The sequence below is a fragment of the Leuresthes tenuis genome, unplaced genomic scaffold, assembly GCF_036924035.1.
Source record: "Leuresthes tenuis unplaced genomic scaffold, fLeuTen1.0.hap1 SCAF_20, whole genome shotgun sequence".
NCBI classification, from domain to species: Eukaryota; Metazoa; Chordata; class Actinopteri; order Atheriniformes; family Atherinopsidae; genus Leuresthes; species Leuresthes tenuis.
Genome location: NW_027325374.1, coordinates 16,960,669 through 16,987,052, shown reverse-complemented (window position 1 = coordinate 16,987,052; position 26,384 = coordinate 16,960,669). Strand labels below are relative to the sequence as shown.

General features: G+C 43.7%; 2 protein-coding genes across 3 annotated transcripts; one reads left to right on the top strand and one right to left on the bottom strand.

Annotated features, from left to right (window-relative positions):
• Positions 1 to 800: 800 nt before the first annotated feature.
• Positions 801 to 18,294, bottom strand: tnrc6ba (trinucleotide repeat containing adaptor 6Ba). Of its 2 annotated transcripts, none has more exons than XM_072373789.1 (22): positions 18,006 to 18,294; positions 16,233 to 16,322; positions 14,976 to 14,997; positions 14,147 to 14,587; positions 10,247 to 13,174; positions 9,757 to 9,921; positions 9,318 to 9,514; positions 9,144 to 9,218; positions 8,776 to 8,982; positions 8,452 to 8,571; positions 8,134 to 8,259; positions 6,530 to 6,700; positions 6,047 to 6,166; positions 5,712 to 5,913; positions 5,348 to 5,515; positions 5,036 to 5,182; positions 4,722 to 4,865; positions 4,480 to 4,572; positions 4,144 to 4,347; positions 3,882 to 3,949; positions 3,476 to 3,615; positions 801 to 3,336 (listed from the first exon to the last, which is right to left on the bottom strand). In XM_072373789.1, exons 2-22 carry the CDS (start codon positions 16,287 to 16,289, stop codon positions 2,772 to 2,774), a joined length of 6,360 nt encoding a protein of 2,119 aa, XP_072229890.1. In that variant the 5' UTR covers positions 16,290 to 16,322; positions 18,006 to 18,294; the 3' UTR covers positions 801 to 2,771. The 2 variants fall into 2 exon arrangements, with proteins under 2 accessions (XP_072229890.1, XP_072229891.1); XM_072373790.1 differs by having other exon boundaries at positions 16,233 to 16,319.
• Positions 18,295 to 18,303: 9 nt separating this feature from the next.
• LOC140278720 (probable endonuclease 4) lies at positions 18,304 to 22,462 on the top strand. The gene is made up of 7 exons (XM_072373791.1): positions 18,304 to 18,731; positions 19,429 to 19,638; positions 19,813 to 19,995; positions 21,469 to 21,600; positions 21,683 to 21,787; positions 21,878 to 22,007; positions 22,146 to 22,462. The coding sequence occupies exons 1-7, from the start codon at positions 18,563 to 18,565 to the stop codon at positions 22,201 to 22,203; spliced, it is 987 nt and encodes a 328-aa protein (XP_072229892.1). The 5' UTR covers positions 18,304 to 18,562; the 3' UTR covers positions 22,204 to 22,462.
• Positions 22,463 to 26,384: the final 3,922 nt, after the last annotated feature.

Sequence of the window (26,384 nt, the reverse complement as noted above, 5' to 3'; positions counted from 1 at the left end):
ACCCGGAAAGAGGAGTCGTTGTGAGGAGACAACCCACAAGCATCCCAGAGTTTAAGCTTTTCTGTGCGCACAAAATGGCCTAAAATTTCCCTGAGTTGTTGTTCAGGACTGGTCAAATGTGCACACTGTAAGAAGATGCAGGGGGCCACATCAGATAAAGTTCACATATGAATAATGATAGGAAAGTACTTCTTCCTCAATAATACAGTTGGTTTGTCTTTGTTAAGGTACTTTACAACTGACTAAACCTGACAACGATTTAAGTCATATCCATGGAGAACACATTACTAAAGCTTTCTTTGTAAAGTACATTGCGATGACCTCCGGTGTGAATTGACGCCATGTAAATCAAATGGAATTAAAACTGAACAGCATAAAGCATCAGTGGAAAGACGCTAATCTGCTTATATATCTGGAGATCAGCTCTTAAAACCTCAGTAAATTACATGTTTGTTGGACTGAAAGTGTTCTGCTGTATCCAACAATAAGCAAACAATTAAGTTGTTAATCAAGTAAACCTTGGGAGTGTGGGTCGTTCCCTGCTTTATAATTACTTCATGAATAATTTACAACCGCATTAAGTTAAAACACAAGTAAAAAGAAAATGGTGTCTGCTTGAGAAGTGGCTCATCGGCCTCAAAACAAACACTTCTACCTGTGCTGAGTAACGGTTCGTTTTTAAAGCAGCGGCTCGCGGAACCAACCTGAGACGGCAGAAAATCAAAGATGAGCGCTTTGACATCCATCCTGCGGGATCAACCCAAGTGAGTCCGAGGCACAGATCAAAGAAAGACCGGACCTTCAATTCAATCTTTATTATCTTGTTCTTTTCTGCTTTAAATTAATTTCTTCTCCTTTTTTTTCCCCTCTTTGTAACATCTGAAACAAACAAAAAAAACATCCCGAATAGGAGTGATAATAAAGACTGACTTAATTTAAATCGATACATAAAAACAAGAAGAAAAAAATAACACAGTAAAACATAACAGGTAATGTCTTTAACGTGTCTGTAAAAACACTGTTCCAGCTCAGCTTGGTATGGTAGGACATGGCATCTTTACAGAAATGCCTTCAGTTGTCTGCTTTGTCTTAAAAACAAAACTTTTTACTCTTTATTGCATTTGACAGAAGAAAAAAAAAACACAACATAAGAGACATAATGCAATAGTGCCAAATGTTTTTGAACTTTTTCAGCTATTACAATATCCAGACAGCCGAGCACGCAAACATGTGTACACATCCACACGCCACCCCCTCCCCCGCTTTCTCTCAAATGCAAGCTGTCAGATTAACATCGATTCACTTCCCTGACTGGAGCCGATAAGTTTTCAAAAGCAAGCATACACACACACACAAACACACAAGCGTTTCTCATGAATCTCTCCTGGACAAGAAGGGGAAAAAAGAAAGAAAACAAAACCCCAAAAAACATTCAACATGGTAGCAATAACACAGACGCTCCAGACATCACTAGCATCATCTTCAAAATATCCTCCTCCATTCGGCTGTCAACGCTCCTTTCATGCACACAGGCAGGCAGGCAGGAGGGCACCTTGTACAGCGAGTAAATAAGTGATCCGAGTCATAATTACATCATGACAATATATAACCAACTCGATTTCCTCAGTAAGAAAACAATACAATAGCGAGGTCAGTGTTTGAAGGGCGAAGAAAAAAAATATATATATAGAAAAAAGAAAGAAGAGACATCTCTGAATTTCCACATAAGTTTCACACATATTTTGTTTCTTTTAAAACAGAAAATATGAACGTACACCGATAGGAAGGTACAAGTTTGCTTGTCAAATATAGGAGCAGTGAGTAACTGATGGGAGGGGTGTGGTGCTGCTGACATGGCAGGTGGGCGGCCGCTGGGCTTCAGCCAAGGCCACTGCTGTTGTAACATTTAATCGTCCTGTAAGGTCTTTAGTTGTTGTGTTGTAGCTCTGCTTCAAAAATGGAGGGATTTGTGGAGGATGAGTCAACAACAAACCCAGAGGCATATAGTGCAAGTTTGGCTAATGTTGTTTTTGTAAGGATTATTCTTTATTCCCCCCCTCCCCTGGGTCCCATTGTGATGGCATTTTTTTTCTACCAGGGTAGACATGTCAGTACCTACTAAAAACACTCAGTTTCCGCATCTCAAAGGCTGCTGATCATCCACTGGACTCAGTAGTGTGGTGCCGTCCCAAATTTTCTACAAACTCCCGATTCTTTCCTCCAAATCCGTTTAGCTCTCAAGCCTCCCAATAAAAACTGGAACGCAGAAACACGCCAGCCAGGTCTACGAGGGCTCAGTCTGCAAGTCTGAATTTTGAGATTTGACCATTAAATACTAATACAAAAGAAAAAGGAAAGAAAAAAAAAAAAGGAAGTGGCACACTAAAAACAGCAAGAGCTAAACTTGTTGACATGTACGACTCTGGCTGAGCCTGTCTACAGTGCATGCCTGAGTGATTGGGTCTCTGGATGCCGATGGTGGGATTTGGAGTAAAAAGACAGAGCGCTATCCAGTCAAGTCCTAAAAAGTTTGCGGATTTCACCTTTTTCCCCGGGTTCAAGTTTTACTGTTGTCTTCATTTAAAGTTAAGCGGTTTAATGTGTGTGTGTGACAGTAATGTGTGCAGGTAGCCTGTGTGTAGGATGTAGTAAATGTCTCTGTGTTGGATGATCAGTGTAGCTTTATTTCACGTCATCTCTACTTGTAAATAAATGCAGAGTGTGACATGTGTATGACAACTCGGGTGTAAAATATGTGTCGGTCAGACCCCTCAGATGGAGTCGGCCCCCCCGCCCAGCAGGTCTCCTGGAAGCAGAGAGGCGGGGCTGCCCATCTGGTGACGATCCTCAAGTGCTGGAGAACCCCAGAGGCTGCTGCTGGGATACCCTGCTCCGCTCATTCCACCCACACCCCCCCACAGACCGTGCCGTCCGGCCTCCACACCTCCGGACCCGCCCACTACGGTTCCGTTGCTGCTCCACTGGGTGAAGATGCCAAGCCCAGGCCCCTGGGTGGCCGCCTGGTCCGATGAGCTGCCTGTGCTGTCGAGACTTTGCCACCCTGAGCTGGAAGATGCAGCTCCTCCACTTCCTGCTCCTCCAGCTGTGGAGGCTCCCTCTCCTATTCCTCCACTGTTGCCTCCGGCTCCTCCTCGCTCACAGCCCCCTCCATTACCACTAGACCCGACAGCGGAGGTCACCGTGGGCCCGGAGCCTGTAGAGCCGGCTGCGGTTCCTCCGCTCCCCGCTCCTCCAGCCTGGGAATGTGCAATATAGCGAGCCACGTCCTCCTCACTCACAAACTCTGCTAAGATGGTGGTGTTTCCCAGAACACACCTGGTAGAAACAAAATGTCAGTCACTTTTCAATCATTTATGGCTTTCAAAGGTTGCTTCGTAGAAGATATCGTGGTTCAGTTTTAACTGATAAGTTGATCATTTGACAGATATAGGAGTGACACCAAAAGAAGCCTTACATGTGTAGAGCACTCTGGGCCTTGGCTGCCTCTTGTTTGGAGCCATAGCGAATCAGAGCTGTGCCCTGAGTCAGGCCGAGGTGAAAGGTCAGCAAGGGACCATGCTGCATGCAGATGGTTCTCAGAGTCGAGCCGTCAATCTGCAGGAATTCAGAAAAAAGAAAAAGAATTGAAGATGGCAATGATCTTGAAGGTGCTCAGCGTTGATATATGAACTCCAGAGCAGTGTGTCCATATACTTTTTTTATTTATTTTTTTTAAATGGATGAAGGGAGCTAACAAGTCCACAATACTTAAATCTCTGGATTAAAAGCATCAACTGCCACGTTTAAAAAATATAGTAACACTCTGGTTCCTTTACAGTCGTTTCAGTGGTTCATTTTGTAAAATGAGTCTCTTTGTGTACCTGTGGCGTGAGGTTGCTGAGCACCAACCAACAGCTTTCCCGAGAGCTGCCATCGCTCCAGGTCGAGCCTGCACAGATAACGCAAAGAGAGAAAGGAATTATGTCCCACAATTCCTGTTAACACAAATCCACTCCAGCTTTTATCATTGGAATTAGCTCAATGTTTCAACAAGCATTGAAAACAACAGAAAAAAAAAAGAAAAAAGAAAAAAAAAAGTACATTTTGTAAATCAAAACAACGCATCAAGAAGTACAGCATTACCACTGGTGCTTGAGCCACTGCCCCAGCCGCGACCAGCGAATCGAGGTGCTCCTCCTGACCAAGGGGAAGGCGATGGCCGCTTTTGACTGCCGAGGCCTGGAGGTGGGCGGGATAACTGTGTTTGGCTGCTGCCTGGGCTGAGTTTCCAAGACTTGTGTCCAATGGGCTCTGGAGGCCAGCTGTTCTTGTAGTCTGTGTACTTTGCTGTAGAGATAAGAGGATAAAGACGAGACAGAGCACATAAACTTAAGACACCGAGCTGCCAAATGTAGATTACAAATTCTATTACCATTTACAGTTACAAATGGCCAGTGTATATCAATATGTTTCAGTCACCTGAGTTGTGTGCATGATTGAGGGGGCTGTCTGAGGCACTGTAAGGCCAGGCACCAGGTGAAGGCAGCAAGGTGTTCAGGGGAGGGGTGGAATCTGCAAACAAAAGGCCTGAGCACTTATTATGGGATGACAAAAGATGATCAGAGAAACCAAGCACAGAAAAGTACTTGCAACATGGGAGTGAAACTGTAAAATGAGCTGAACTTAAGTACTAAAGCTAATGTGGTGACATAAATGTGTACCGGCGTTGTCCTGCAACAACTGGTGCTCCGTGTCGTTGAGACTGGGGGACACTGCGTTTCCCATCATGCTCCCTGGGGTCATGTAGGGGTCAGACTCAGGATCAACACGGTCGATTCCCTTCCATGGCACACCAGGCTGGAACTCTATAGAGTTAAGAAATCCAGTTTTTCAGACAAGGCAACAGACAACAACTCCTTGACTGTTGATCTACTGGATAAGAAATGCAGAAATTATTTCTTCCTTTTTGTCTTATTTTAAACTTTATTGGATTTTCTAGCTGAAGTAATCACATTAACCACAAATTGTTCCTAACCAGGGGGCCAGCTTGGTGTGTTGGTAGGCTTGGCACCCATCTTGTTGCCAGGGGTACGATGCCAGTTGTCACTCAGCCCATCTCCAACCATCATGTCGTACTGAGAGTAGGGCGAGCTCCCTGGCATTTTTATGGGGGTGATAGGACCTGGGAGGTTGCATGAGAGTGTGTTACATCATTTAATACCAGATGGTTCGCCAATCACCTTAACATGCGACTTCACATCTAATCCCACTAACACCATCTGCATCGTTACATTCCATGTCTTATTAAACACAATTACCTAAAAATAATAAATCAAATGCATCTCACCATTTTTGTGGTATGCGTTTTCAGGAGAGGAAGTGTCAGGAGAACAGTTTCCCTCCATCATCCATTTGAAACGGGACTGTTGACCCCCTATATCCTTCATGGCTCCAGGCCCCCCCATCATAGAGCCACCCATGTCGAGACCTGGAAGGTTCACCCCAGAACCAAAGCCTGCTCAAAGGTAAACACAGAACAAGGAGAAACATTAAGATTATTGACATTCATCAAGTACAACAAAGACTCTGGTGCTACAGCGAAATCTTTTACTGATTTTTATGTAAAGTAAATAAACAATCTATGTGCACACCACACCGGAACAAGTGAACTTGTGTTCCACAAAACAGCCTAACCAGAAACTATAGCTCACCAGAGTATGGCCCGAGAGTTTTCTGGTGCATTTCAGCCACTGACCCCGCCAGGCCTGGGTGGGGCAGGGGATCAGCCCCAGGCAGTTTGGAACCCACTCCACCATGGTGGGAGGGGGAGAGTTTGGAGCTGCCACCTAAACCCCCAACCTGCTGGGGCTGCCTCTGCTGCTGCTGCTGGATCATTGCCATGATCCTAGCCAGCTGAGGAGAGACACACACAAACAAAAAAATAAGTAAGTAATCAGCTGGGACAAGAAAGCAAAAAAACAAAAAACAAATTTAGAGGTAAAAAAAGAAAAGAGAATGGCATCAGTTTATGCATGTGTGCGAGTACCTGCTGAGGGTCAGCCTGCTGCCGCACACTTGGCGCAAACTTCCTCTGGTTTTGCAGTAGCTGCTGTTGCTGTGGTGTCTGCTGCTGCTGCTGCTGCTGCTGGAGGAGGAGCTGACAAGCCTGAGCGACCACAGGCAGAAAAACCAGAGGCCGATACAAAGAGAGAGGATGAGACACCGATGCAGGCATTCACAAAAAAAAAAAAAAAAAATCTATGAATTTGAAAAATTATGTTCCCATTTTTGTCCCGACTGGTTTTTCCAACTGCTTTTTTTTTCTTCAAAATGTCCCTCAGAATTTAACTTCTGCCTCAAATATCTTCATGAAAAACGTAAATATATTCTTTATTTTCAAAACCTATCGTGAGTTTACCAAACATTCATGTAAAAAAAAAAAAATATATCCCAATTGATTTTCAGTCTCAGCGGAGCTGTGAAGAGACCCCTGTAGTGGCTTTCAGGGATGTGTAGTGCTGCTTCTCACCAGCTGAAACTGGATGTGAGGTGGGTAGATACTGCTGAGCATGGCAATATGCTGAGGAGACAGCTGTGGAGGAAAAACACCTCCTCCGACTCCTGCCACCCCTCCTATGCCACCAACACCCCCTACGCTCCCGCTGGGAGGGGGCATCTGCTTCAGCACGGAGCCTGGCACCTGGAGACAACGGCAGACAAACAGAACCTGTTACCACACAGACAAACTGGTGCAGTAACCTACATACATTTTAACTTCTTTCTGAATAACTTTGATTCTCTTGGATATTCCATTTAGAATATATTAACAAGAGACTCAGCATATGCTACGAGAATAAACAAATTCTTGCAAAACAAGTGCATTTTACTTCGTATTCTTTTTTTTTGGTTCAGAACAGCCTGATGCATGAAAACAACCCCCCTTGTGTCTCAAATGTGCTGCGACGCACGATGATCATGATGTCCGCTGAGAATGTGCAGTTACTGTAAACAACCCCAAAAAGGCTGCGATTTCAATTATACAACACGAAGATGTGAATATGCCAACTAATCTTTTGTTTGTGTGCAGTCCGCTGATTCTCCACACCCATAATCAAGACATCAACCGCTCTGTTTATGTGGATGGTCATATAACTCTCTTGTAGACAAGTTGTCTACAGGGACTCCAGAGACTGAGCGCTTGGCTCCCATATGACTAACATTAATAACAGATGCAGATTCAAGTTTGCTGTTGGTGGGATTATGGGTTTATTAGAGGAGAAATGGGCTCAGAAAATTACAATATTGGTTTAAAATTGGATGCATGTTATAAAAAAACTATTTTTTTTCCTCCCAGAATTCACTATTTATTTTGCTTGTCAGTAAAAACTGTAAACATACCAGTATCACTGGTGTACTGAATAACAGAACACTTTTCTTTCAAGTTTACAGTTACTCAACACAACTTTTAAATTAAAATTCTGACTCAGAGCTCAGAAATTCCGACATTCGTGTACAACTTGAACGCACCATTAGTCACAGCACACAAACCCTCAAGCCCTCTCAATGCGCCGCAATGTAAACTTGTCTAACTAACGGAACATTACGCCGCTGTTAGACTGTTAGCCCAGCTGTCCAGACCAGAGACCAGCCTCCACTTGACGGCCCACCAACCATCGGCAATCGCCGAGCGGGTCAGTTCGACGGCCAGGCCATCCAGAAATGCCCTGGGGCTCCCGATGGCTAGTCCACCACTGCTCTCAACTCCTCTCCTAGTGCTGGTCATGCCTCTTTGTTTTCGTTTTTCTGCTTCCATGTGCGATGCACTTTGAACCCGTCTCCAGTTACAACAGTGTGACTGAAAGGGGGTGCGTGGGTGGAGGCACAACAGTGATTGGACATTAACTTGCGTTAAAGGGCTTTTCACCTGAACGGTTCAATATTTCACAGAATACCGTTGCATCCCTAATAAATATTCTTTTTGTCAGTTTTCATTTTAATGCACGGCGAGTGCATGGTGCTCCTGTAATGGTTTCCTTTTCTGCACTGATGATTCAGCCTGTGACAATGATGGGTGTGAACCATCAGCTAGCAAGACTTCACGTAAAAAAACAATACAATCAGACAGTTTAGTACCTGGGGTGACAGGAACTGATGAGGCACTTGCGCTCGTATCCCTTGGGACTGGTTTATCTGCGGGATACTTGGTTGATGTCTTGAGTGGGCCATCCCTCCTGTACTGCTAAAGATACTGTGACCACCCTATAGCCACAGATGGAAAACGAAATGTTAAAGAGGACCCATAACTCTATAGAGGCACATACATGAAAAAGTGACCAAACAGAACAGTGACATCACAGCTGATGGAGAAGGTTTTGGGATACATTTAAGACAGAACTGCAAGAACCAGATGTTTATGCAGTAGGACAGAAACAGGAGGAGTGTTTATCTTACTTGTCTAAAGGGAATAGAGTGGTTGAAGAGAGTATGGGGCTTGTAGACAGAGGGTGGTGAGTATATAGAGCAAGGACCCTCCTCCCCAAGGCACCCATCTTGATTGATCAAATGCAAGGTCTGTCACAGTGACAGCCAGGGGAACACCAATTTGCGTAGTGGTGAAGGGTGTAGGGGAAGATGGAGAGAAAGGGCAGTCGGAAAAGGTAGGAAGAAAGAGTAGAATCACAAGAGGCAATAAATAGTGATAAAGGACAAAACGTTATATAGACACAAGAAAGAAGTGAGAGACGAAGATTAATAAGATGGGAGGTAAAGCATTACCTTGTCATAGTAAGACCCAACATCCCCTGGTGCTGCCTCTTTGGACCCAGGAGGACGATAAATCACCCCCCCTCCTCTTCCTCCTCCTCCTTTCCTCATGTCTCCATTGTAATCATTCATTCCCATGCCTCTTTTTTCAGCTTCCATCTTCTTCTCCTGAAGAGAACCTGGAGCCAAGTCAATGTTTGTACCGCTGGGATCGTCGTTCTGTTCAACAGAAAAGGCCAGAATCATCGGCAGTAATAGCACCATCATCAGACAGAGACTACAACTTGATAAGTGCCTGAATTTTGGTGTGTGACAGCAGAATAAAGCTCTAACAAAACCAGGGTGAGGAGTAAAGTACGAACACAAAAGTTGAGTCTTACCATTAATCCCATGTTAGAAAACTGTCTGTTGATGGGGCTCATCCATGAATCTCCACTACCAGCCTTCAGTGGACCCTGAGAATCAATACATAAAAAATAGAGGTAACACAAATTCTGAGGGAAAACTTTCTACTTCTCTTTTTTGACAATTCATTTTCTCCACCAATAGCTCACCTTGTTGCTAGCCTTCTTCCCAGCGTGGCTCTGTCCCCAGCCTCCATTGCTTCCTTGTCCCCAAGACGAGCCACTGCCCTGGGAGCTGGTGCTGTTCCACATGCCACCCCCTTCCTCTTCATCCTCCCAACTTGAGTGTCGTGAGGCTGCCACTGAACTCTCTTTCTCCCCCCAGCCATCTTGCATAGACTTTGAACCTGCAGGGCAGAAAAAAATTGAAGAGCATCAGTAATAGCCAACTGTCAATATGATGATAACATACAATCGTATGCTTTAGTTTATCCACTAAGCATGCTAACGTCTCATATACTGTCTTGTATAACCCAACAACGCAGTTCAAATTAAACGTTCAGATATCCTACCATTGAGATGGACTTTAAACCAGCTTTTTGTTATTTTCTAAATAGCATCTGCTTTAGTTTTAAACAGAGTTTCTAACCAGGTCTGATTGGATTTGAGGAGGGATTTCCCCAGCATGCTGTCTTCCCTCCAGCGTCTTCAGGGTCTCCCCAGCCAGTAGGGGCGTCACCAGGTTTTCCCCAAGCTGCTGTACCATTATCAACTGGAGGACTAGCTGGAGAAGTGCTCCCCCAGCCTGATGGATCTGCAGACACACATGAACAAGGCTGAGGTGAGAACTTGCTTGCTGGCTGGTAACTTGAATGTAATCTGATGTCACCTAAGCTGCTGCATGCAGGAGTACCGTTTCAATGCCATGGCAAATTAGCTGCATCAACTTTCACATAACATTTTAACACTGAAAGTCTGACACACACCTTAAACTGCATTTATACTGTACCTTCTGTGTACAACCAACAGACAACCTCACTGACCAGTATGATAGTTTTAATCCACAAAATATATAATCAACTGAATTACACCGTTTCTATAAAACCAGACTACAGCCATTTCCGTCATTAGTGCCTTACCCATGGCTGAGGCTTTCGTAGATCCCGGGCCAGAGTTGAAGTCTCGGTTGCCTCCGAGCCCTGCAGCCTGTCTGCTGGGTTGTTGCTGAACAGGAGCTACCTGCTGTTGCTGTTGTTGCTGCTGTTGCTGTTGTTGCTGCTGTTGCTGCTGCTGGAGCTGAGCCGGGCTATGTGGCTGCTGGCCGGCAGGACCGCTGTTCTTATCCCACAGGTTGACCGGCTTGTAATTGTAATGGGTTGGGTCTCCCCATGCTGATGTTCCATCATCTATCTCATTCTTCCTACTTATAGACTGCGGTGAGGGTTCCTCCCAGCCGCTTGGTTCAGATCCACTTCCACCTCCTCCAGAGACACCAGGGATGGGTCCCGAGGTCCAGCCTGAGCTTTGGTTCTGTGTCTGGGCTTGAGAGACAAGTTTCCTTCCCCCACCACCCTGCATAGCCCCTTGGTCCAACACTTGCTGTGGAAGCTGATTACGGGACTGTGATTGTTGCTGTTGCAGTTGTGCCTGTGGGCCTGAGATGGAGCCCGACTGGCTGTTTGGCATCTGGTGCATTTTGTTTCCCCCAGCCCAACTTTGATGAGATTTGGACCCCATGCCCCCAGCCACTTCAATACCCCCTCCCCCAGTGCCTCCTCCCCCTGTGCCCCCTGCTCCCCAGGTTCTCCGGGGAGCACTTTCATCCCAGCTCCCCCAACCACCCCCACCTGAATCCCCACCTGAGTGTCCTCCATTCCTCCTCTCATCCCCCCACCCCCCTCCACCACTACTTGATTTGGGCTCCTGTTCCACCCAATTCTTACTTGACGGAACCTTCGGTTCTGATCCCCACCCACTTCCTTCTCCATTCCCCCCCATTTCTTTCCACCCCCCTGTCCCTTTCTCCTGCCGACTTCCTCCCCAACTTCCACTGACTGAGTCAGTTTGCTGCCCAATATCACCCCACCCACCTCCCTTTTCTCCTCTCTTACTGCTTCTCCACTCCTCGTTCCCCCAACCCTTGGCCTCGTGGCCATCCCCAGCCCCTATTCCTCCTCCACCCCAGGCTGTAGCCAGAACTTGCTGGCTAGGTCCAGGTATTACCCCTGACCCCATTCCAGGTGCGGTTGTGGTCACTGGTCCAGATTGTGAGACGCCAAGATTCCTCATGTTGGAGCAAGTAGGTGGTGGGGCTCTCCCAGACAACGAGGCTCCACTACTGCTACTGTTGCTGCTGCTCTCCCATCCCTCTCCAGAGGACCCGGTAGAAGTAACCAGGGAGGGACTGACCCCTGGACCCACAGAATCAGTGCTTAGGTTCCTAGGTCCACTAGAATACTGAGTATGACTACCAAGAGAAGATGAGTTTTTCAACGATGCTGATGAAGTTCCCCCTTTTTTCTGTGCGGCATTTTCCTCAACATCCCAAGATGTGTTTTGCCGAATCTGCGTTTGGCCCCAGCCTGTATTGGACAGGATCCTAGGGTCCAGATCAGGCCGACTGAGCAGGTTCTGTAAGGCATCTTCAGCATTAGGTGCCGGTCGACGAGGACGACTGCCGACAGGCCCACTCTCACTTCTGGAATTTCCTCCGCTAGATGAAGATCCTCCTTGCGTTCCCTGTCCTCCTCCTTCACCCCATTCCACAGTTTCACCTTCTCCTTTCTGATTGTCCCAAGCCCTGGTTGTAGTGGTGGGTGTTGAAGACGAGGAAGCAGCAGGGAGATTACCCGCTGTGCTGCCTCCACTACTGCTGCTATTACTACTGCAGGCTCCCATTTCCTCACTTCCTGGATTAGTGCCACCAACACCAGAGGAGCTCCCACCCCAATCACTTCCAAAACCTGCTCTTTCTCCTTCAACTCCTGATAATCCCCACCCTCCCTGAGAAACCCCAGAGGTTTGACCATTTCCCCCACTTCCAGCACTGCCCCAAGCATTAACCCCACTTGTGGAAGTAGGGTATCCCCAACCCGAGGTCCCTTTATCCCCTTCTGCAGCTCCTAATCCCCCACTTCCTCCACCCTCCCATCCATCAGTCCTTGAGGCACCCGTTTTGGAGTTAGCTGCAGGGTAAGAAGGCTGGCCTCTCCATGAGGAGACAAGACTGTGGTCTCCCACAGTCATCCCACCTCCTCCCGCACCATGGTCCATTCCTCCCCCAATCCCTTCCCCCCCTGCAATTTTTGGTCCCGCTGATTCACCTTCCCACTTCCCCCCTCCCGTTTCTCTGTCTCTGGATTGCATTTGGTGAAGTTGGTGCTGATGGGTGCTTGACTGATTCACAGATATTTGTGGGTGACCCCCGAGCACCCCAACTGCCCCGCCTCCCAGCCCCAAGGAGGCAGAGTTGTTGGCTGACCCTCCAGAGCCCTGGTTATGGAAGGAAGTCAGACCTCCTTCTCCTGCAGCAGTGGGGCCATCCTGCTGCACCAGGGCAGGCCAGGCTGAAGGGTTGGCATTTGGACTGAAGTTGGCACCTGGAATCCCACTGCTACCATCAATGGGGCCACTGGCATCATGGCTCCCGGGTACAGCGGGGGCTTTGGAAAGTGAGGAGGGCTGTTGTAGCAGAGGCCCAGCTGCAGCTACTGCAGTACCTCCTCCAATATGACCCTGGGAGGCAGTCGTCCCCCACGCCACACTGCTGGACGACTGCATACATTCATTGGGCAAAGAGAATGAGGAAGTGGGAGAGGACTGGTTGCCAGAGGCACTGATGCTATTCACAGGCATTCCGTTGTTACCACTGTTCCCTCCATCACTGCCAGCTATACTAGGCCACTCCTCCAGGTCGTTCCCATCAACAATGACCTTCTCCCTGCCCTGAGAGGAGGCCTGGCTGCCTGAGCTTGCCCCCCACGTGGAATTTGCATAATTAGAAGTAGTTGTAGAAGCAGCAACTGATGATGAGGTGAGGGCCAATGAGGACGAAGCTGTGCCAGAATCTGTAAAGGTAATTCCACAAGAGAAACACTTTAGAGGTCAAAAGCACACAATGTTTTAGGATTTTTTTTTTTTTTAATCTTAGCTTTTCCACTCATTCACAAATACAGTCATTACAATCTTGAAGCGTGTGAGAAAGTTTCAATATTATTCTGTCAGATGCAATGCAGGCTGTCCTTTCGCAAGAGTTAGAAAATGGCTACTAAATCGTTCATAGTTCAGTGATGATAATAACAAATAAGGTTAGTTTTAAATATTCACAAGTTATCAGGAACACATTTTAGAAAAATTGGTATTCTCTTCTGCTGACACATCTCTCATGAAGAATATTTTTTTAGTCAAACAGCATAGTTTTCTTTGACTTTAAGAGGGCCAGTCAGAGACTATCACAGTCTACACACTGGTGTTATTTTTGATAATCTTCTAAGAGAACGGATTGGTTGGGTGACAGCGCTTTTAGACACATTGATCTCTTATCTCGGAACAAGTTAGCTTCTAAACAAAATTTGCCATGGTGATACAACCTGGTAAGAGGGGAACCAGCTTTGTAATACTGAAACTCAGGAGCTAAACCTGAAGTTAATCTGCTACACCACCTATCTTGCTTCACAGTACACAACCAAAGTCTTAGAATTTTCTCAATAAAACTTCAAATAAACACCGCACAATATTAACCTATGTCATTATGGATCTAATAAAAACCAAGCCAAAATGTAGAAGCACTAAGTGTAAAAGTTGGTCCAACCTCCCTGCTTCCAGAGAGACGCTGCTATGCTCAGAGAAACTGCCAAAAAATCCCAAGAGCTACATCTTGGACTCTACAGGTCTCAGTTAGCTTGTTAAATTTCATGATAGTACAATTAGAAAAAGACTGAACAAGTATGACTAGTGTGGAAGGGTTGCAGGAGAAAGCCCTTTTCTCAAAAAAGAAGAGGTTTGAAAAATCAAACCACAAAATTTCAGAGGACGTTTACCTGAAACAGCAGCCATGTTTGCATTGGGGCCATCCCCTCCGCTTCCCCCACCTCCCAGCAGCATGGAGGACAGTGGCGGCTGACCCCTCTTCAGTAGCACTTTATGGTCCTGCTGGCAGCGGAATCGTGGCGGCACTTCTCTCGGCATGTAGCGTGGTGGCTGCTGAGGCGCCTGAGTTCCGCCTCCGCTACTTGTACTGCTGTTTCCAGCAACACTGGGGCTGCCAGCGGTGGAGGAAGAACTGGTAGAGGAGGTGGGCTGTCCGTTGGCCACTGCCAGGCGCTTGGCATTGTTGCCGCCCTGAGACGGGGTGGCAGCGCTGCCAGGGCCTGAGGTCGCTGGAGATGGAGAGGCAGAGGGGGTGGGTCCAGGGCTGGGGGAGGCAGAGCTGCTCTGAGTGGCAGGAGACTGGGCAAGAGCGGGCTTAGTCAAGTCTGGCACTGATAGGAGATAAGAATTGACACATTATTAATTTTACCACGCAAACCTTAAAAGATATATAATCTCTTATATAACAATATACAGTTATTTTTTTACCAGTAAACCAAAGTTCTAACAAAATGTTTGACATGAAATGGGTAACGAGGGGAGTATGATGCAAAAAATATTCCTCATGCAGACGTCTGTTTTCCTAAATTTGGCGTTTCACTTTCTAAAACTAGAACATAAAACTTAGAACAGCCATTACACATTATTCAGCACTAATCTTATCAGCTTTAGACAAGATAACGCTAAACTTTTATAAGAAAAAATGATAGTGGCTAACTATCTATCAAAGACCTAACATCTATATCTAAGCATATATTCATACAAGACAGTGCTGCTCACCTTTGTTTTTTTGCTCTGCAACCTACAATGAAAAGAAAAAAATCTTATCAAGTCATTCTTAACAGATAATTAGAACAGCATCATAATAAATTCACAAAGGTTTGAACAAACTGACTATTACCACATAAGTTATTACAGACTTGATTATTTACTTCCTCAGTATGTTTTAACATCATAATAAATAAAGAGGTGCGATAGGTGAATGAGTCCAGCTGGCACCTTTTAAAGACAACAACATTTATTACAACCACCATAGCACACATGTTCCTCAAGTGAAAGCATTCCCCTCAAATTATCTTCTCAACTGATAAGTTAACATAAAAATTCTCATTTACTCAAACAGTGCACAGAAAACAGCACAATGTAGGACCAGCAGTTAAACTCCACGCTAAATGCAAAAAACATTTCCAGAAAAAAAAAGTCTCTAATGTAATTATAAATATAAAACAAAGGGAAAGTCCAAAGGGATTCTTTTTAGTGGCTTCACTGACCAACTTTGATGCCAAAAAAGAGGATGGGGGGGGGGGGGGGCGACTCGCACCAGCTAATTAGCTCGTGACAGGTGAGGGTTTCAGGATCGAGTGTAAAACAAGTCTCCAGCAAATTCTTAGTCTTTGATAAAGATGGGTTGTGGTGTGCCAAACTAAGTTACAGGATTATCTTTAAGTTCCAAAATACAGCAAATAACTTTTTTTCCTTCTACATCTACAGTGAATGATACTAGGAATAGATTTTGAGAAGAAAATCTCAGCATGTAAAAGCCAAGAACAGAAACCTCTGCCGTGGGCATGAGCTTAGAGCCCTCACACTGCACTGCATTAGAAACTGTCACGTCACCGTGATCAACATAGCCACATGAGCTTAGCATGAGTACTTTGGAAAACCATTCTGCACTCAACACAGTTCCCCACTGCATCCAAAAATGTAACCTGAACTGTGATACATGTTGTGGAAGCTATACATGCTACCAAAATTTCTGAACACAAACAGAAAGACTGAGTTCTGTGGTCAGATGAGTTCACGTTTAAGCTGCTTTTGGGGGAAAAACAAAAGGCCATACATAACAAAAAGTACAACCCGACTGGTATTCAAACAGAATTTGTTATAGATTTAGAAATACATTTGTTTGATTCTTTACTTTGTTAGCTGTACGTCATTGTTTTTAAACTCAAAGTAAGATTGTATTGTACGAACACACAAGTCAAATCAACTCAAGAGCTTTACCGAGTATGAAACCAACAAGGCGCACAAGCTCACCTTCTGAGAGGCTTCCCTTTTCCTTTTGTCGTCTTTTTTCCTTTTCTTGTCTTCCATGAACTGCTGCTCCTGACCTGATATTCCTCTCTTCTGGAGAGACACGGAGATATCCAAATGTGGTCAGAGTTTTACCATTCCAACACAAGTTAGTACTTGTTACACAAGCCTGGAACTTTTACTTCTAATACCTTCTCTTAACTATTAAGTAAATGCTGTCTGCACAAAAATCAAAAGGCAAACAACAATTCCGCTGTCACTGCACAGGCCAAATGAGCCCAAATGGACAACTGGCTAAACCAACCGCCAGGTGATAGCACTTGGAGTGCAACTTCCAAAGGGATTTTAAGCAGGCAGGGTATATGGCAAGCTTCTTACATTTGTAGGTTCATTTCGTTTACAAAGTTTAAACGTTTCTTGATTTTAATCAGCAGATTTGTCTCATCGGTGAACTGACTGAATGGCTATGAATACCATAACAACAATAGCTGCAAACCATTAAGTTTTCTGACAGTTTGACATGTGCAATCACAGAGCAGCAAATTGGACCGTTGTGAGGATTTAAAGCAAAGCATCCTTTTTTTTTTTTGTAGATCCGTAAATACTGTTAAACCCTTTTAAACCGATGATCGTGACACATATTTACAAAGTTATTAGGCACAAATAAAGTTTAAAACAGAGGTTATTGGACATTAGATATGAGTGTCGTGCAAAGTGACAATTTCCTTGACAGGAAAGCGACAGTAAAAAAAAAAAAGAATTAAAAAAACGCTAACACATGACACTTGTGTATCCGAATATGGCGATCGCCAAAATCCTGTTTAAGCACATGATCACCCACTGAAGCAAAAAAAAAAATCTCCTGTTATTAAGTTAAGAGAGGAACAGATGGCTTAAACGCACAGTCTGAGTGAACTATTGAGTTCGGGCTGTGCTCGTCTTCAGTTGGTTTCGTTTTTGCTCAAAGCCATTTACACGTCCAACAAGCAGGATTCCAACAATGACGGGAAACAAACCTGCCAGCCCTCCTGCAAAAATAATGACTTCAAGTCCGGAGAATGTGAAAATCAGACCTGAATAAGATGTTATTTCCATCTGTCTGGTCTCCAGCTACTTTTCAAATGACTGGTGTAGCTAAACTCAACCAGATTATGTTGCCGTAGGTCCTGTCAACGTTATTTTAAGCCCATCGGCTTGTAATCAACTCACACTAGAACGGGTAGATCTGGTGTTTAAGCAAAAATATGAAAGGCCCTTTTCATGTAATCGAAGACTCAGGTGATTATAGTCGCTTGAACAGAACAGAGTTTGAACGGAAATAGCAAGCCACCTTCATCCCTACAGGTTTCGACAAGCGCATAATATTAGCAGTTTTTCAGTTCGTCGGTGCTAGCATCAAGGAGTGGTTTCAGCCCATTCGTAAATAAAAAATATGTGGACAGAACATTGCTCATATTAACTAGTTAGCCAGGTTAACCAACTGTCACCCACCGTAAGTTTGGTAACTACTCAGCGTCATACACTGCAAACACACTGAAGGCCAAATACCCGAGTCTGCTAATGCACAGCTAAAAATGTTGCTACACCTATTGAACGTTAGCTAGATTAGCTAAATTAACGTTACCTACTGACTGCAGCTACAAGTAGCCAGGTTAATGGCGCTAACTAGAACAACCAACGTCTTCGCATGTGATTTAACTCTCATTAGCGACCATTTAACACGCATTCAAACAATCACAGCACATATAATAAGTGTGCATAATTCCAGCTACTCACCTCAGGAATCACATATGAAGATATGCTAGCGTGCTAGCTAGCTTAGCTAAAGTGCTTCAGTGCGATTTTTTTCTTTTTAGCTTTTTGAGGCATTCGTCGAGGCTACAAGAACAGCGACGCCTGAGCGGAGAGTCAAGTAAGTGGCAGACGGTAAAAATCCACGCGTAATAAGCTATCGGTTTGTAAATAAGTACTAATGTTCCAATAGTGTAAACCTTAATGTGCAGAAGAATTTAAATTTCAAAGCGCTGTGGAGTCAGTCGGTTGACGGGCGGCCATTTTGCTGCTCAGCATGAAGCGTCTCCAATGGGCAGGCCGAAGCATCTGCGTGGAAGCCCTCTGACTGGCTGGCTCCTGTCAGGAGGGATGCATAAAACACGCTTTTTTGACCTTCATAAACTTTCGTTACTCAAACTTACCAGCACTGTTCATTCATCTTAAATGAATAGGCCTCCCAGTCTGAATAGCAACGATTTAAAAAAAAAAAAAAGCAAAAACAAAAAACAACAGCTATCCCATTGGAGACATTTGCAAATTCGTAACTTCCTCTTGATAGAATGGGTCCAAGAAAAAGGGGAGCAAGGAAAAGGAAAAATGAGGATGCTTTGGGAGGCGAAGAAGAGAAGAAGAGAACTGAGAAGGAAGCTGATGAGGACGAGGAAAGGGGAGATGGAGGAAAGAGGAGCTGCGGAAATAAGTACATCGGAGCTCACGTTAGAATCCAAGGTAAGGTTGAACCCTGGCATCTTTCACAGTTACTGTCTCCATGAATATGAACCAACATGACAATGGGCGTAAACGTGTCGGAGGCCCCCCATTCGTCCCTCTTGGGACTAAAACACCTAGACTTAAAAACATGCAAAACAACCTCAAACTGTAATGCAAATGTTTACCGTTTTGCATCTAATAGTGGTTATTTTGCATTATCCCTTGTCTCTCATCTTGTCGTTTTACATCGCTGTATTTGGTTTGTGGTTCAGTTTTGGCTGTTTTGCTTTCTGGAATATGTTACAAGGAATGTAAAGGTGATGCCACATGCTATTTTGTTTTGATGCCATTTTGTATTCTCTGTAAAGAAGAAAAAACTAAAGCCACCCTGGATCTTCTGCCTCCTGCACTATAACTATGTCTTTAGACAATCGATACAAAAGCTAATCGTTTAATGGTGGCAGAAGGCAGAGGTAACATGAGAGCAGTTTCTGCAAGATGGTGGTGTTACGCCACATAATATCATGTTCCTTTACCTTTCCTATTGTTTTTCATGGCATAAGACCAGGAATCCTAACTTCCTTGCTCTTCCTTACTCTATGTGCTCTAGTATAAGCTCTATATGTGGGTAGTGGGGACAAGCAAAGTGTCTCCATTGTGGCATTATAGTTTGATCTCTGTGTGGAAAGGGTTCATGGCCGTCTGTTATCCCTAGGTGGGATATGGAAAGCAGTAGAGTCCTGTTCAGAGATGGGTGGCAAAAGTTTTGCGCTGTTTCTGGGCTCTCAGCGGTCGTGGAAGAGGCCTGCATTGGACCCGGGAGCTGCAGAAAAGTTCCGGGAGCAATGTTCCCTACAGGGTTATGACTCAGCTCACATCCTGCCTCATGGATCCTACCTGATGAACTGTGGATCTCCTAAAGATGGTTTGTCAGGCACTGATTTTTATTTTATTTTTTATCTTTCTTATTTTTAATCTAGTGCACACTCTGTGCTTAACTTTTCAACGACTTCCCTCACTGTTTACATGTGGCTATTTCTAGAATCATTCTCTGTTGTGGTGTGACTCCAGACGCATTTGTGTACCATGTTGCAACTAGATGTGTTTGATAAGAGCCAGGCCCTGCTGGTGGATGAGCTGAGCCGCTGCAGCCTTTTGGGCCTCAGTCTTTATAACTTCCACCCTGGCTCCTCACTGGGCACCATCACCACGGAGCAGTGTGTGGAAAAGATAGCAGGAGCCATTAACCACGCTCACCAACAAACCCCTGGAGTGGTTACAGGTACGGAGTGTCGCTTGTTGCTTGTGGAATTTGCATTAAGTTGACATCCAATTGAAGTCCTTTATTCAAATAAAGAGAACCAGTTAAAGAAACTGGACCCATATATTACAACGCCATCTCCCAAAGAGTTGGGACGCTGTGTAAAATATGAATAAAAACACAACACAGTGCAATGATGAGCAAATCTCACCACAAATATTGGATGCAGAAAAGAACTTAGAGAAATATCAAATGCGGAAATGAAAAAATTAGAAAAATTTTGGACTAAACCTCAGAGACTCCACAGAACCATTTTCATGACCAGTGTTTAGAGTTTTATTTGTTTAAATGAGAAGTGTTTGTTTGGGGAAGTAAAATGCTTTTCCAACGTAAGAGCCCCAATCCCGTCCATGAAAAATGGTGGCGGCGGTGTCAAAGTATGAGCCTGTTGTTGCTGCATCTGAGCCAGGGCGGCTTTCAACCACTGATGGAAAAACAAATCTGAGTGATCTCTACAAGAAAATATTAAGACGTAAGCGCTCAAGTCATGCAACCAAACAGTAGCTGAAGATGACTGAACACAGTGGTTTTTGGGTTTTTTTTGGAATGTAAAGTCAAAGTGACCTTAATCCAATAGAAATGTAGTGTGAGGGCCTGGATTGAGCAGTTGCTGTGAGAGACCCACCAGCATCCTGATGTTAAAACGATTTTATACAGATAAGAAGGCTGCAGTTCGTCCACGATCTTCGGGACTGATCAACAGTTTTCCAAAAAGCCGTCATTTGTGGTTGGCGCTGCACAAGAAGGTCGCAAAAGATACTGAAATCAAAAATCCACATACGTCTGATAGTCGGTTATTTAATATTGGACCATATCCATCAGTAAGTGGATGATGTAATCATTTTTTTCCCCTTTTAACTGGGCTTCCTTTATCTTCTTTAGGATTTGGGCGACAACATGGTACAGTTTTGTTCATATTTATGCTGAAATGTAGAAACTGTAAGCATTTTTTTTTTTGCCTGTAATTGTGAATTATACATCTTATTAGAAGAGGTACTTCTGTAAATCACAATTGCAGAAGTAAATACTTCAGCAAGTCTTTCAGACAGCTACTGAATCAATTTGTCTGACGTGTCGCTTACATTTCTGTAAGTTTGCTGAATTCCTCCACATGTAACCAGTAAAACTACGATTTATATCTCAATGGTCTTGTGTGGGAATAATGTTTCACTACCACATGGTGGATTTCTCCTTTTTTAGAAAACACAAGGTTGTAGCTCATAGCTTTCTTTGCCGGAATGTCTCACAGGAAACCATTTGATCTTAAACTGATAGGTCGCAAAAGCAGAAACTATGTTTAGATTCCGTTTGAGGAATGGCGACTGCCAGATTGCTTCGTATATATGTCAGAAGTTCTAGAAACTGTACTGCTTGGATGGGTGTGTTAAAACGATGGCATCTTTTTATTTCCTTTTTTCTCCCCCATGGGGTCAGTGTTGGAGAACATGAGTGGCCAGGGCAGCACGGTGGGCGGTAAGTTCTCAGAGCTCAGGAGCATCATAGACAAAGTGAGAGACCAGACCAGAGTAGGAGTGTGTCTGGATACCTGTCATGCCTTCGCTGCAGGTGAGTTAAACCTGAGGCATGATTAACCCTAGATTTTTTAAAGCTAAGGTTCCACTAAGGTGTTTGTGTCTTTTCTCTGAAGGATACGACCTGGCTGCAGAGGGAGGAGTGAAGGCCATGCTCGATCAGTTTGATCAGGAAGTCGGGCTTCATTATCTCAGAGCAATCCATTTAAATGATTCCAAAGGTACAGCCAGGATAGCGTCATAAACAGTATATCATACAGATTGGTAAACCATTTTGCTGTACTTCTCTGGTTCTTGCTGGGATCGTGCAGGTAAGCTCGGCTGTAACCTTGATCGCCACGAAGATATCGGCAAAGGTAACATCGGCATCTCAGCATTCCGAGACGTAGTTAATGAGCCCAGACTGGACAACATCCCACTGATCCTGGAGACCCCTGGACGGTGAGAATACTGCGGGAAAAAGAAAAAACACATCCTCTGGACCACAAAACTGAATACTGGGTGCCATTGTGAGTCAGTGGCTCATTTCAGGTGCAGTTTTAACATCGCTGTTGTGTTTTGTTTTGTTTTTCCCCACAGACCTGGATTTGAATATGCTGAGCAAATTGAACTTCTTTATTCCCTGTGTGAGAAATGACAACGCTGGAGCGTGTGTTCATCTTAAACACACTGAGAGGGTTATTAATCAATGTTAACACTTTGAACAAGAATTTTTTTTTTAAGAATTTTTTTTTTTTTTTCTTTCTCTGAATTTTCATGAGCTGAATAATAAATATGTCATTGGAGTTTTTTCACGTGTGAGGAGTCATGTTGTTAACAGTGGGCCATAAGGGGGCAGCAGGTACACACAAAAATACCACAGACATTTTGTGCCTTTTGTCCACGAAAGGTTTGAGGGGAAAAAACATCCAGTTTGTATTCACATTTGCTTTTGGCAGTCACCTCTTTGAGGTTTCTTTTTTTTTTTTGCTGCTTAATTGGACCAAATGTAGTCTTGTCCCATTTCCACACTGTTCAAACCGGTGATTGCGGGACGCAGCTGAATCTCCCCTGAAATTGTACATCTTTGATATGTGGTACATATTACAGTTCGTGGTAGTATTGACTTGTTGTTCAAATGCTTTATATTATAGTTTCTGTTTATATTTTTAATAAAGTTGTTAAAAATGTCAATCTGAATTTTTCATTGATTTGAAGTGATGTCACCATTTAATATTCATTCAAATCACCTCTACATAAACATGCAAGAAACACAAAAACGGACAGAAATTTAGCATTGGGAACAGGCGCTTTTTATGAGGTACTGTAGCGCCTAATAGACATATGCTTAAATATCATTTCTTTTGTCACATGAAACTGTATTATATTACTTGTAATGCTATCTTAAGGGAGGTAAAAGAAAATGCATCCCCCATGCCACTAAAACAGCTAGGGCTTGTCCTGTGCTGGCACTGGGATGTTGGCAGGCGATCCTCTGGGCCCTGTGGCGTGTGGTGGGGCTTGCATGGATCGGGCTGGTTCCTGCGTATCCCGCCGATGCTAAATTTAGAATCTGGCTCGGCCAATGCCCGAGGCACTTTTGTCAAATGTCACAACCCAAAATATTCCGGCAGAATCTTGTAGAAAGATAATGTTTTCCATTTGTTGCTAGTGTTAACGGTTTGACTGATCTACATGAGAGTTGTGGCACATGCATGTAAACTTATATGGAACCCTGCAACGCAGAGGCACGCAACTCTCATCCACAGTGAACGATGTTTGCTCTCTGAGCTGCTCCAGCTGCCAAATGCCAACACTTTGGTGCAGCTGTTGACCCCTGGGAAGAAATTGATTATTCGTCACACCTACCACAACACCCTGTGGTGCACACAAACACGCATACACACAGTAAAAAAGTGGAGGCATGGAAATATTCAGTTTTCTATTTGTGGATTGAGCTCAAAAGAAATTGAAAGATGGAGTCCGTTATTATGTGCTGGCTGGTGCAAACACCATCAGATACAAGTTTGATCACGTCATGAAGTCGAAGTGTCTAATCGTCACTCTCAAGCTTTTCCCTCTACTGAATGTTTTGATTTAGGATACACGACTGATACGCAAGTATATAAACGGGTGATAAAGAGGCATGAGATACACTATCAATGTGGGGAAAATGATGTTTTACCTGTAAGAAAGCATGACTTGTATTTACCACATTGTGCTCAGTTCCCTACTCTGAGACACACTTCACATTTCCCTGTCTCACATCATAACTTTGAGTTCACAGGAACATTCCTCTCTTAATTTCAGACACTAACACTGTGACCTTTTTTTTTTCTTTCTTTTATATTGCATGTTAAACTTAACCCACTATTACACTCTTAAAAAAGTGTGTTCAGTAAGCACAGGTCCAGACAGTTTGTCTTTCAGTGCGGTGTTAACAGAGACAGGAAGTTGAGGTGCCTGGCTCAAGAATGTCTCGCTCTCAGGTCCCACCCACAGGAAATGCCTGTCCGGCCTGTGTGAGTCTGCACTGATGAAGAGAAGTCTCTTTTTTTAGTGGAGTTCTACTTCTAACAGAGAAAAGGATGGATGGAGTATGTAAGCTCTACAGTTTAGATAAGCAGATGCCTGATGGGTTTCAGAGGTGCTGTGGTGATCTGTTCAGGGTCAGGGGTTACAACCCAGGGAAGCCGAAGACTAAACAATGAACGCACATTCCTAAACTCTAAATTAATCGTTTTCTGGAGAAGGGGTGTGCAGGAAAACACTGATGGGACTATAAAGTGCCTTTCCATTATCTAATTATCCTAAGATGTGTGGTAGTAGTTTGTTCTGGTGTGGTATGCGCCTGTGCTTTATGAGCCCCTGCCCAGTCGTTTCTTCTCTTCTTTCTCTGTGATTACATTGTGCTCCAAATATTTTCCACTGCAGCCTAAAAGCACTAGTCTAATTATAAAACTTTTAAAAGACTACAAGATAATTTGGTGTCTCTCAGTCAGTTTATTTCCAAACTAATTTAAAGTGCCTTTGAATAGCTACTTCAAGATCTCCAAGTTTCATCACACTGATAGCTGCTTCAGAAGTCTGCCAACATCCTGCCAATGGGAAGCTGGAAAGAAGCTGCAAACCAGTAAGAAAAAAGATTTTGGATGTGACTTTAGTGACACAAACAAAGAAAAAATGTATTGAAGTTTCAGAGGTGTGCATGTAACATACTTTGCATGATTTCATTTGACTATATGTTGTGTAAAAACCCATTATAAAGATTGTATATACCTCTGGAGGACTCTCGATGTGCTTTGCTTTTATTTCCTCTCCTGTCATTTGATTTATGTTTATGATCATCCTGGTAGCATGCATGCACAAACTGACCCCTTTTTCTGCTTTTCACTTCCTCATTTTCTTATTTAATCTTCATTCATTTTTAGAAGAGGCCATGCACAGGAGCTGATTAGTAAAACCACACACTTCCTCTGAACAGCCTCAGCAGGCCAGATGCAGGGGTTTGGTCAGTGAATGCTAATGGGCTACTTTCAAGTCATAAACACAACCTAGTGACCCTTTAGCTAGTACATTACTGTCTCATTAAAATGGCATGAGTTCATAACCCACAAAATTACTTACAGCCTTCTTGCTCACTTGAAATATATGCCATAGCAAATAGATGGGACCATAGCCTTAGCGCCAGCCAAGTTTGAGTTCTACTCATCAAGATGAACAAACTGTTTGCTTGCAAAACAAATTCTCAAAAAGGGGGCTATCACTGTGGTGTGATACAAGAGACCTAAGTCTGGAGGATTATTAAGGACGAAATTAACTTAAAAAGACAATATATATGATGATATTAACCAACATGTTAATCAACAAACTTGAGAAATGCTGGTAATTGTTAATTTTGTTTTATTTTGATAAATTAAAGCTTTTGTTTCTGCTTCCTGTTTCTGGTCTTTGACCTAACTTAAAGTTACCAGTCACTTGCATTAGCTAGCTGGGAATAATGCCACGCCTGAGTTAACCATGTTCAAGTTACAAGTAATAAAATCATAGGTTTTTTTGTTGTTTCTCACTGTTCAGGCTAGCTTTTATTAGCAATAGAGGAAGATTATAACGCAATATGTTGTATTTTGCTAATACAAACACGATAGCAATGTGTTCACATATAAAGACTGGACAGTACCACGTATTCCACTAATACAATGTAGTACAACTGACATAGGAGCTAATAAAGAATGTATTACTACAGCTATCACCGCTTTTTATGCTAGTGACAGCCATCTTGGATTTTAAGGTCAGGCCTATTCTTCTGAATTTAGCCAGGGCAGGGGGAGGATTCCAGTCAAATGTCCTAACTGGGATCCCAGAAATTTTGACAAACTTCGATATTATAACATTATCTACCTTTTGGTAGATGTTTATCTGTATTTGTCCCACTTCTAATGAAACTGACCAAAGCTGAATAGATCAATGCAATGTCTTAGCCATAGCTAGGTGATTATTCATTGTTGTGTGATTAAAATACAGCAATGATAATCTTTTCTGAAAAAAAAAATGGTTCCTTTATTTACCTAAACTAAGATTTTTGTATAATTTTTCAAAAAGCTGACACAAATTCAGAGTTACAGCCTGTTAAATCTGGTAAATGTTCAAGTCAGGTATCCTTTATTTGAAGAGATTTATTTAATCAATACACTGATAGGGAATATGTAGATGGCTTTGGTAGCGAACAACTAAGACAAAAGATGACTTATACAGAGTTAAACCAGTAAAGACAAACAGAGTGAGAGACAGTAAAGACAGATGAGAGAGAAATGAAAGAGAGGGGACTGTGTGCGTGGC